An 11,978-nucleotide genomic window follows, 5' to 3' on the forward strand; every position below is an offset into this window, starting at 1 on the left:
ATTCCACCTGCAATTCCAGGTGGGGATTGTATTCTTCTTTGCCTGTCACAAAAGCAGATGTCTGCAGGAGGGAAGGAACAGGGCGGAAGTGAATTGGGCAGAAAGTGGAGTAGGCACCTCGGAGCTGGACTCTATGGCACAAAGATTTGGCCACCAGAGACACCAATTTGAGGATGAGTCATTTAACTGCCTCTTTGAAGCTCTTCCAGGATCAAAAAGTACCTGGAAAGGCTGTTAAGAAAGATACAATTGCTGTGGAGTAATGTACCATTACATTGGCCACAGTCACTCAGCTAGGAATCTCAAAGCTCTCAAAATTAGACAGGATTTGAATCATTGAACTCCATGGTCTTATCCCCTCAAGGCAGCTAAGTCATCAAAGCTAATAGAGTTCTCAACCTGGAGTGAAGAAGACCTGAGTTTAAATTCAGCCTCAGATACTTACTAGCTGTATGACCCTGGGCAAGTCACCTAACTTCTATTTGCCTTAGTTTCCTCTTCTGTAAAAAGGGGATAAAAGCACCTACCTGCAAGGGTTATTGTTGTCAAATAAAATATTTGTAAAATGTTTCACATGATTCCTGGCACATAGTCGGCAATGAATAAATGCTTATTTCTTTCCTACTTCCTGAAGGGGATGTTTAAACTACCCCGGGCAAAGAGAAGGTTTTCTTTAAACTCGTCTTTTTAATGGATGGAATAAAGTGGGGGAAATGCAGGAAGAGTCATTTTGTGGGATATTGGCAGCTATTTCTGCCTGCTCAGCAACCTCTGCATAACAATCCAGGACTGGTTATAACACGCAGGATCATTCACTGGGCAGGCTAGCTGCCTTCCTCCCATTCCCACCCTCCTCTTGTCAGAAATATAGCTCTCCCAGAACTGTTTAAGAATGAATTTCTTGGCTCATCAAGGCACTAATTGCAAATTGATCTGTGGCAGGTAGTTACTCCCCCACTCATCAGGCAGTGTGTAATAATTTCTACCAGAAAGGTGGAATGATCATACAGAAGAGGACTAAGCTGGGACTCAGGAGAGACAGGTCCAAATGACAAGCGACCCTGTTACTTGCTAAGTGAAAAACAGAGCAATTTGCCCAACCTCCTTGAGCCTCAGTTTCCTCATCTATAAAATGAGGCATCATACAACCTGTGAGGATACAATAAAGTGCAGAGCACTATGCAAAGGGTAAATCATAATATTAGCATCAGCTCTCATTACCAGCAAAAGGAGTATAGAATGCTGGTTTTCATGTACTTCATGACGCAGGTTTGTTCTCTAATTGATAGTTGCCGGTAAATTATTTCAGAGGTCCTGGAATACACTGACCTTGCTAATGAGGCCAGGTTAGAGGCTTTCGTTTGCCTTGATCTCAAAGCCTGAAGCATGGTGCTATAGTTGTCAGCAATAGCAACCTACCCTTTCCTGCTGTTGTGACTCATTTATTCTCACCACCAGGTAGCAGCAGTGCAGAAGTGAAGGAAAACCGCAACGTGGGCAACTTGGAAGCGAAGCCACTGCCATCCAGTGACCACTCAAGAGGAGGGACATCCAGCATCAAGAGGAAAAGACCCTTAGAGGAAGGGAACAGCGGCCATTTCTGCAAACTCCAACTCATCTGGAAGAAACTCTCATGGTCGGTGACACCAAAGAATGCTCTGGTCCAACTCCATGAACTGAAACCAGGTTTACAGTACAAAATGGTTTCTCAGACAGGACCAGTCCATGCTCCCATCTTTGCTGTAGCTGTAGAAGTTAATGGCTTTACCTTTGAAGGCACAGGACCCACAAAAAAGAAAGCGAAGATGAGGGCAGCAGAGTTAGCCCTGAAGTCTTTTGTCCAGTTTCCCAATGCGTGCCAAGCACACTTTGCCATGGGGAATGGCATCAGCCCATCTACAGACTTTACCTCTGACCAGGCTGATTTCCCAGACACTCTATTCAAAGAGTTTGAACCATCCCCCCCAAATGACAACTTTTCCAGCTGTCATCCCGTTAACACTGAATTGCTGTCGACAGCTTACCGACAGGGGAGGTTACTCTACCACAGACTGGACTTGATGGGTCCTGCAAAGCCCAAGTCCAAGTCAGGCTTCCAGGGGGAGAGGGAAAAGAACCCAGTGGTGGTGCTGAATGAACTGCGCTCAGGGCTGAGATACATCTGCCTTTCCGAGACAGTGGAGAAGCAGCATGCCAAGAGCTTTGTGATGGCAGTGAGAGTGGATGGGAGGACATTTGAAGGCTCAGGACGTAGCAAGAAGCTGGCCAAGGGCCAAGCAGCCCAGGCTGCTCTTCAGGCCCTCTTTAACATTCGGCTGCCCAGCCACATTCCCAGCAGGAGTAAATGTAACCCTTTGCCACAGGTGAGAATTCTCAGGTAGCTGCCACCCAGGTGGAAGAATGCTAAGATGAATGTGAATTGTTATTGTTCTTGCTGTAATGGGGGACCAGGCAGACCACTCTCTTCCAATTACCGTAAGTAGTGTGTTACCGCCAAGCACATCCTTTCCAGGAAAGCAAGGCTTCTTCCCAGGGCACAAAAGGCCCCTTTCTTCCCCCTCTGTCCTTATCATTAGGAGCAATTTGCAGGCTTTTTGGTGAAAGGACAGTGTGAATGTGAAGAAAGGAGAGAGAATGTCAACGTTCTAACTTGCCAGAGGTAATGAGGGAATTAATGAAGCCAGGTAATTTTTGTAATGATGCAACTGACTACAAGGGAAGATACGATAGTACAAGATAAAAGGGAGAAGGAAAGCTTGAGAGGGAGAATTCTTTTTTTCCCTGTTAGCAAAAAAAAAGCCATTTATCTACGGGATAGATCCATATATATATATAGAGAGAGAGACAGATTATTAAACATTTCTTTGTATTAATTTGATTTCCAGGGATATTTAAGTGACCAAGAAGGGCTAACTTTTTTTTTAATCATGTTATGATTATCAGTGTTCTTTGGGTTATAATATTAACTGAGTTTTCTGGCTAAGAAAGCATTTCAGAGCAAGCAAACAAAAGCCAAAATATTAGCCAGTTGCTTCAGTCTTTGATTCTGAATGCCAAGTATTGCACATAAAAGTCAGTTATAGTGTGTGGCCTCAATATTCACACCCTCCCCCTGTCCTGATTAATTCTGTCCCCCTGGAAGCCAGAAATGAGGATGGAAGAGGAGGGTAAAACAGATGTAAGACAAAAACAGAGGAAGCAGACAGCTTAATTGGGCCACTTGCTTTCCGAAGTCACCGTTTGATTGTCTGTAGAGTGTCTTCCTAGTTGGTCTCTGCTTTGTTCAGTTGGGGATTTGTGAATTAGGGATCTGTGGCCACCTAAAAATAAATGTCTATTTTCCAAATATCAAGAAAGGTCTACTGAACATGATAAGGAAAAGAAATTCAGAGATTGGGACTGTAATTGTGATTTCAGTAATGTTCCAGGTGAACAATTTCTCTGCCAGTGCATTCTGGCCCCTTCTCTACAGTTTATAAAACCTGAGCACTGTCTAGAACACCAAGATGTTCATGAAGCCAGCACCTGTTAAAGGCAGGGCTTGAATCTCTCTGGTCCCAGTTCTAAAGTCAGCTCTTTCTCTACTCCACCATCTTGTTCCTGTGACCTCAGACATGCTTTTGGCGAACTTTCTCAATTTGTAGATGAACAAACCAAGGCTGAATTCAAAAGAAATGACTTGCCCAAAGTCACACAACTAGTTAGTGCTATGTGATTTCTCTTAGAGGAAAATATGGCTTTTTTCTACCTTTTTAAAATCACAATTCTATTTAGCAAAGACCAATAAGTTAAGAACTTTTTAGCTTGTTCCTCATTAACATTAAGCAAAAGAAGACTCAAATGTAGACTCAGTAGCAGAGCCCCAGTCTTAGAGCTAGATTCCACTTAAAGGGTTCACTTTGGTAAATCAAATGCTCAGTGTGTCACATAATGAATGCATGATGCCATAGAAACAGGTAGTTTAATTTTGTTTTCCCTCCTTTGGACCAGGAGAATTCTATAATTGGTGTAGGAAGCTCCAGTGAGAAAACTCTATCTGTCAATGCCTATGAATATGGAAAGGTATCTATTATGTATCTTAGAGACTCAGATAGTTGTCTGGGGTACTGAGAGGTTACCCAAAGTCACATAGCCAGTATGTGTCATAGGTGGGACTTGAACCCCGGTCTTCTAGAGGCTGAGGCCATCTCTCTACTCAGTCTGTCTTGCTGTCTTTCCTTCCAAGCATTAATACAAAATATTTTATAAGCTACAAACTAGTGTCAGAGTCAATCAGCATTTATTAAGTAACTTATTATGTGTAAGACCCTGCTAAGAACAGGGGATACAAAATGAGACAAAGGATAGTCCCTGCCCTCAAGGGGTTCACAGTCTGATGGGGAAAACAACATGCAAACAACTATGTACATTCAAGGTATGTACAAGATAAATAGAAAATAAGTGACAGAGGGAAAACATCAGATTTAAAAAGGATTGCACAAGGTTTCCTGTAGAATGTAGGATTTTAGCTGAGACTTAAGGAAGCCAGAGAAGCCAAGAGACAGAAACAAGTTAGAATATTTCACTCAAGGGGCATGAACAGAGAAAATTCCCAGAGCCAAAAGACATTGATGGCAAGGAGACCAATGTCATTGGATTTAAGAGTACATGTCAGGGAATAAGGTGTGAGAAAACTGGAAAGGTAGGGAAGACTAGGTTATAAAGGGCTTTGAATGCCAAACAGAGAATTTTGTATTTGATCTTATAGGTAATAGGGGATACTAGAATTTATGGAGTAGAGGAGTAACATGGTCAGGCTTGCAATTTAGGAAAAATCCCTTGGACAACTGAGTGGGGGACAGATTGCAGTGTGTAGAGAATAGAGGCAAAAACTGCCACCCACAGGCTACTACAATAGTCCCGGCATGAATTGAAGTCCTGATAGAGGAGAGCTTGTTCAATAGATGCTGCAAAGATGAAATTGGCAGGCCTTGGCAACAGATTGGATGGGGGAGGGAGGAGAGACAGTGTGGAGCCAAGGATGATAGCTGTTTAGAGCCTGGGGGACTGGAAGGATGGTGGTTTCCTCAATAGTAATAGATATAAAAAATAGATCTCTCAACAGGGACTGGATATTGGGCTTTGTATGTTCAATATCATTGTATGTTTATATGTTCAATATCACACTTGAATATTTTCAATCCCAGACCCCTCCTACCTTAATTATAATTGATTTCAAGAGAATCTAAGGATATTTTAGGATCAGGAGAGATTGATGGCATAGCTGTTGTTGAATGTCACTTGAAGCAATCATTGGTGGCATTGTATACAATCACCCCATGTGCCTCTTGATTTTTTTTCCTTTTTTTAATCTTCTATTTCCTTTTGCTCCCATCTCCTTCCCCTGCTTTCCCATTCCTTTTCTTTTCTCTCTCTTTTTCTTACTCATGCTATCCTTCTCTATTGTCTGCAGCATAGCCTTAGAGATGACCCTTCACCAAAGTACCACTTGACCTAATTGTTGGCACTAGGGACTACAGAGGTTGCTGGTCCATGAATTGTGCCCCTTAAATTGCCATCTTGGGGCACCTAGGTGGCTTATTGAATGGAGCACTGACCTGGAGTCAGGAGGACCTAAGTTCAAATCCAGTCTCAGACACTTAACACTTGACTAGCTGTGTGACCTTGGGCAAGTCACTTAACCCTAATTGCCCTGCCTTCTACCCTCCAAAAACACCAAAAATAATAATTATTATAATAAATAAATTGCCATCTGTATGAAGGGATGAATTCCTTTCATTCTGCCACTGATCTTTGTTAACTTCAGTAGGGTGAATGAATCCTGGTCACTTCCTGGGAATCATCTGCCACCCTCTGTCACCATCAGCAATTTAGGGACCTAATCATTTTCTTTGGATTCTCGAGTCTCCTCTCCTCCCAGCTAAGTCCGATGCTTCCTAAAACGGTCTTCGAGTTGTGTGCTAAGCCTCATTCAGAACCGGCGTTTTCTCTCTCTGAAGAGAAATGTCCTCGCTATCTCCCTCGCTCTCAGTTCTCCCAGTCTGCTCCCTCTCCTCTTCCCCACCCCACCCTGGCTGAGAGATGAAGGATGTCAGGGAATTCGGGCCACGGTGCCTTTTTCTTTCATGTTGTCAGCTCGAAGCTCTCACCATGAAGGAGCCGGGCACTGCTACTACTTTGTAATAGTCATTTGACCCCAGCATGCGGCACATCAGTTAAAGCCACCGCCGCTAAATTATATTTTTCTGACAGTCCACTAACCACCCCGACTAGATGATGAAGGGCACATTGCACAGAGCGGGTTGCAAGCTATTCATCACGCCCACTGGCACCTCTGCCGCTCCAGAAGGCTCATTAACCTCCTCTCCTGCGTCCCCCTCACATGTACCCCTCGTTCTGCCCAGCTGGGTGCTGTGCTGGCCATGGCAATGGTAATCAGAGCCAGTTGCTGCCACTAGTTTTACTGAATTGGTATCCTGCAGGGGAAATGGGGTTTTGGTTCAGCCCCGAATGGGGGGAGAGGAAGGGAGGAAATACTGCACTAGAAGTCAGTTTAAAAGTCAGTTTATTTTTCCAGGCTCTGTTCTCCATTTTTTTGTACTCTGGCCATACGAAGTTTACTTCCCACTAACCCAAAGCTCTTATGGCTACTGCTGTGGGGCTTCAGGTTGTGAGTCTTCTACTAAAGTCACAACTCCTTCTTTTTCCTTCCCTCAATGTCCAGTCTAGCCAGCCCTTCCAGGCTCAGCCAAGACCAGATCAGAAAAAGCTGAGCACTTTTCCCAAAGGAAAGTTTACCCCTCAGAGTTGGGGGAAGGAACCTCAGAAGTCATCAGATCTAAGCAGCGTCTAACCAGAATTATCCTCTATAACATCCTTGACAAAAGGGCCAACCAAGTTCTGCTTGAAGACTTCTAGAAACAAGGAGCCTACTCCTGCCTTAAGCATTCTGCTTTGCTTTTACACATCTGCCATCTTTAGGAATTTCTTGCTTAAAATGAGCTGAAATCCACCTCTCTACAACTTCTACCTATTTCTGGCTCTGGGTATTAGAACTAATAAAGATACTATTCCATAAAGTCAGGCCATTAGGGAAACTTTTTAAGGTTCTCAGGTCTTACTGTCCCCATTCGCTCCAAAAAAATATAGGTTACCCTCTTGGGATATTCAGCAAATGCCTCTGTGCTCAGAAATAGTCCAATACTTATATCCTTAGGTAACTCATCCCTGCTCAGAGCAATATATCATCAGCAATTGAAGGACTATATGTAAGGGTCAACCAATTCAACTAAGATCATCTTAAGACAATGTGAGTAGTGGCATCTACCAGTATCTTTAGATTCAAATATAGATGGAACAACCTTCTAGTAGTACCTCTGAAACAAAAATGACTGCAACTGTGTGTTTTTTGACTTCCTATGTTTAATTCTGAAATAAAAATCTCATAGGGTTTTCTAGAGTGTTAATAAATTGGGCCTTATATCCTTCGCTAAGCAGGAGGTGAGAACTATAGTGATGCTTTCTCATGCACTACAAAATGCCTCTCCTTTGGCATTTTTATAAGGGTGAGCCTAGGAAGAACCTGGCCAGGAAGCAAAGGTCTCCATAGCAAATCAAGACAGCAGGCAAGTTGTAAAAAGGTTGGTAGAATCTAAACCCAACATTAGAAATACAAATGTTTACTTAAGCCTTTAAACTATCCCAAGTATGCAGAAATTCCTGAATTAATCATTATTAAAAATCTTTAGAGATTCTTTAGTGACTGGAGGTATATAATAAGGTATAATTTGATAAAAGAAATACCCTTTTTACTTCTTTTCATCGGAGTTTCACAGCTGGCTAGTTAAGTAGAATCGTTTGGTATTTGTACTTTCCTTTTCAAAACTGTCATCTTGAAAGGACAGTACTCCCAATACAGCAAGAATTGACCTTACAGAGGTACAAGCAACAATCATGTATTAAGGGCTTCCTATGTTCTAGGCACTGTGCTGGGAACTGTTGTTCATTCATTCAGTCACGTCTGATTCTGACAGCACACCAAATTCTTCTGCCCTCCACTATCTCCCAAAGTTTGTCCAAGCTCATCTTCATTACTTCCATGACACTATCCATCTCATTCTCTGCCATCTCCTTCTCTTTTTGTCTTCAATCTTTTCCAACATCAGGGTCTTTTCCTATAAGTCTGGGACATAAAAAGAAAAATGAAATAGCCCCTGCTCTCAGGGAGTCTAGATTCTATCAGTGGAGGAAAATATAGACATATATAATAACTAATGATAATAATAGCAGCTAGCACTTATATATAATTTGAGATTTTCAAAATACTTTACAAATATCTTATTTAACCTCCCCACAACCCTGGGAGGGTGCTATTATTATTTCCATTTTACAGATGAGGAAACTGAGACAGAGGTTAAGTGACTTTCCCAGTCACACAGTTAATATGTGTCTAAAGCAGGATCTGAACTCACATCTGCCTGACTCCAGATCCAGTGATCTATCCATTATACCCCCTAACTGCCTCTGTAAATACAGACTACATCCAATATATTAATGCATGCACAGTAAATGCTCGTTAATTTGAAGAACTGTACTAGTAAATGGGAGGATTCAGAAAAGTAGAAGGTTGTGCTTGAGCTGAGTCCTCCATGAAATAAGGGTTGTAAGCAGTGCAGATGGGGAGAGGAGGGTACATTACAGGTATAGGGGACAGTAAGAGTAAAGACAGAGAGACTGAGAGATGGAGGGCTATGTGGGAGGCTCAACAACATGGCCAGTTTGGCTGAGCTATAGAAGATGGGGAAAAGAACAAGGCACAATAGGGCTCTAAGACTATAAATTGCAGAACAGATACTGATGTGCAGGACACAAGGAGTTCTCTGATATCTATGAAATCTCAGGACTGATAAGATAAAAAATATATAACAAAGTTTCCTATGGCAGATAAATGATCTACTGTCCTAAGACAACTATTAAAATTACAAGTACACACACAGTGGCTCTAGGACAGCTAGATGGCTAGAGTATAGGGATTAGAATGAGAAAGACTCATATTCGTACATTCAAATCTGACCTCAGATACTTCCTACCTGTATAACCCTAGGTGAGTCACTTAACTCTGGTTGCCTCAGTTTCCTCATCTGGAAAATGAGCTAGAGAAGGGAAATGGCAAATCACTTTGGTATCTTTGCCAAGAAAACTCCAAATGGGGTCATGACGTGTCTGATACTACTGAAACTATTTGACAACAACAACAAACAGTGTCACAGTGATAGCATAGACCACCACTCCTCCATGTAGACAGAGATCATACATTTACTTACATATTTCTTCCCCAAATGGGGGAGAAAGCATGCTATTTTCCCTCCTCTTGCCAGAGTGTAAAGGCACATTGAAAAGATATGACTGGGGCAGGTAGGTGGTGCAATGAATAGAGCACCGGCCCAGGAGTCAGGAGGACCTGAGTTCAAATCCAGCCTCAGACACTTAACACTTACTAGCTGTGTGACCTTGGGCAAGTCACTTAATCCAAATTTCCCTGCCTTTGCCCCTCCAAAAATAAAAAAGAGAGAGAGATGACTGTTGGTTGTAATTAAAACGAAAAGTGCCTTAAGAGCTGTTTATGGGGGTTAACCACTCTGACCAAGCCTACAAAGGCTCTTCTGGGGTGGAATTATGTCTTAATGTGGCACTTCAATCCAATCTAACACCAGCATCATGTCTAGCCCATCTTAGCCATTTTAACAGCTAATTTAGCTAATCTGCCAAAAGGTGATAAAATCGTGGGAATAAATATAGTAACTGAACATAATTTTGCTTTTTTTTTTAAGAGCCATTTAGACTCTTGGCATCTAACAGTAGTGACTTTGGATCAGATTATTCAGAAACCCCTGGAAATAAATACACCTGGTGGAATCCTCCCTTAGAATTAACTATAGACCAGGGGAGCTGTGGTCGATTATGTAGTTAGGTCCAGATGCATCACAGGACACTAATAGGATTTTGTAGTGCTAGCGTGTTCCTTTCCCAAACCCCAAGGTGACCCCCAACTGCCTCTAACCAGTCTATAGATTGTTTTTCTAATCTTGTATTCCTACTAATCTATCTTACTCAATAGAAACAGCATCCTAACCACTGTACAGCAAAATCATTCATTAATATTGCCATAACAAATTAGCAATAGAGGGGTGCTCACATTTTAAATGGACATAAATTAGAAATGAATAGGTGTGACAATCACATTCGCCTCCTCTGAGATGGCTTAACACTGTCCATGCTGGCATACACTGAGTGCATCTCAGGGCTGGTTCCCTGCATGGCGCTTCCATTATTCAAACATACATGCACTCAACTCACACTCTTTGTGCTATGGTCCCTCACAGAAATATAACCTCCTTTTTGGTTCTTTTCTGTCCTTGCAAAAGAACAGCATGATTTGAGCTAAGTGCCAGATTTGCCTATGGCCTCATTTCTAGCACACAGAGATCCCAACATCCATCCCCTTTGCTCTGATTCTTTGTACTGTGCAGGTCAGTTAACTTATATAACATCTTAGCCCACTATGGCTTGTGGAGAGCAATCATTGTGGATTAAAAAAAGATTCTTTTCTCATTCCCTCCAAGCTGTTTCCCTGAAAAGAGCTGAGTTTTCAAGATCCTAGCTAGCAAGGAGGTTGTTTTTTTTCTCATTTGTGTATGATAGTTATTGAGTAATTCAATATTCCTTATATATCTATTACGCTTTCATAGGTGTATGCCGCTAGTACGCCACATTCCTCCTCCTCCTCCTCCTCCTCTTCTTCTTCTTGTCACTAAGTTTGGTTGGTTGATTGGTTGAAGGAATGAATGAACAAAAGAACAAATTAATTTATTCCCTGTCTCTGGACCACTTCCTCAGAATAATCCCTCAGTGGACATCAATATATAGCAACCACCTTGCTGCTTAGTCATTTCATTTGTGTCCCACTCTTTGTGACCCCATTTGGGATTTTCTTGGCAAAGATACTGGAGTGGCTTGCCATGTCCCTCTCTAGCTCATTTTCCTGATGAGGAAACTGAGGCAAACAGGGTTAAGTGACTTGCCCAGGGTCACACAGCTAGTAAGTGTCTGAGGCCAGATTTGAACTCAGGGAGATGAATATTCCTGATCCTAGGCCCAGCACTCTATCCACTGTGCCACCTAGATACCCCCTTGCTTAGTATTAGGTAGAAAGCCTCTGACTAATTGATGAAGATGTGCCCTAGAAGGAAGCCAAAACCATTCACAAAGAATGTAGCTGCCAAAGAGGAGACCAAGCACAATGAATGCTGTAAGGTCAATAAGGTTGGCATAAAAAGCTAACCAGTTAGAGGTATTGTTCAAGTGGGTCTAGTCTTCCCTGAGAAAGAGATTGAGCTGATTTGAGGTTAGTGAGATATGTCCAAAATGATGGCCTAACTCTTACTTCCTCTGGTTATATAATAAATTGTAGGAAATCCATATTGAGGACATTCACACTGAGTTATTTTGGCATTAGAGGGTATTCATATTGGTCTGTCTTTAAGTTTTAATCAGATCTTTAATAGGTTCACTGGCTAGGGGTAGGGAACCTGTGACCTCGAGGCCACATATGGCCCTCTAGGTTCTCAAGTATGATCCTTTGACTGAATCCAAACTTGTCAAAGGGATGCAGTTGAGGGCTTAGAGGGACATATGTGGCCTCAAGGCCACAGGTTCCCCACCCCTGATTTACCCAGTTCCCCTTGTGACTTAAAAGCCTATCTTTGAAAAGTAAGCTGTATATAAGAGATCTGCAGTTTCATGTCAGTTTTCTTTACTGTTCTACTATGTGTATGCAAATGTCCATTATTTTGGTATTAAGTTCCAAATAAAAATAAATTTAAAAATAAAACAGAGGGAGAGAGAGAGAGGACAAGAGATGGAGGGAGGGAGGGAGGAAGGGAGAGAGAGAGAGAGAGACAGAGAGAGAGAGAGAGAGA

At 42.2% G+C, this 11,978-nt stretch overlaps 1 protein-coding gene across 2 annotated transcripts in view; it reads left to right on the forward strand.

The window, feature by feature from the left end:
* Nucleotides 1-11,978, forward strand: part of ADARB2 (adenosine deaminase RNA specific B2 (inactive)) — a 660,801-nt gene that overhangs the window by 468,154 nt on the left and 180,669 nt on the right. For both annotated transcript variants that reach the window (XM_069086535.1, XM_069086536.1), the window contains one exon: nt 1,459-2,363. In XM_069086535.1, the coding sequence (XP_068942636.1) occupies nt 1,459-2,363 (905 nt within the window). The remainder of the gene's footprint in view (nt 1-1,458; nt 2,364-11,978) is intronic.

The sequence above is a fragment of the Petaurus breviceps genome, unplaced genomic scaffold (genome assembly GCF_028583685.1).
Source record: "Petaurus breviceps papuanus isolate PSGF00001 unplaced genomic scaffold, PetGlider_PUasm1.0 178, whole genome shotgun sequence".
NCBI lineage: Eukaryota > Metazoa > Chordata > Mammalia > Diprotodontia > Petauridae > Petaurus > Petaurus breviceps.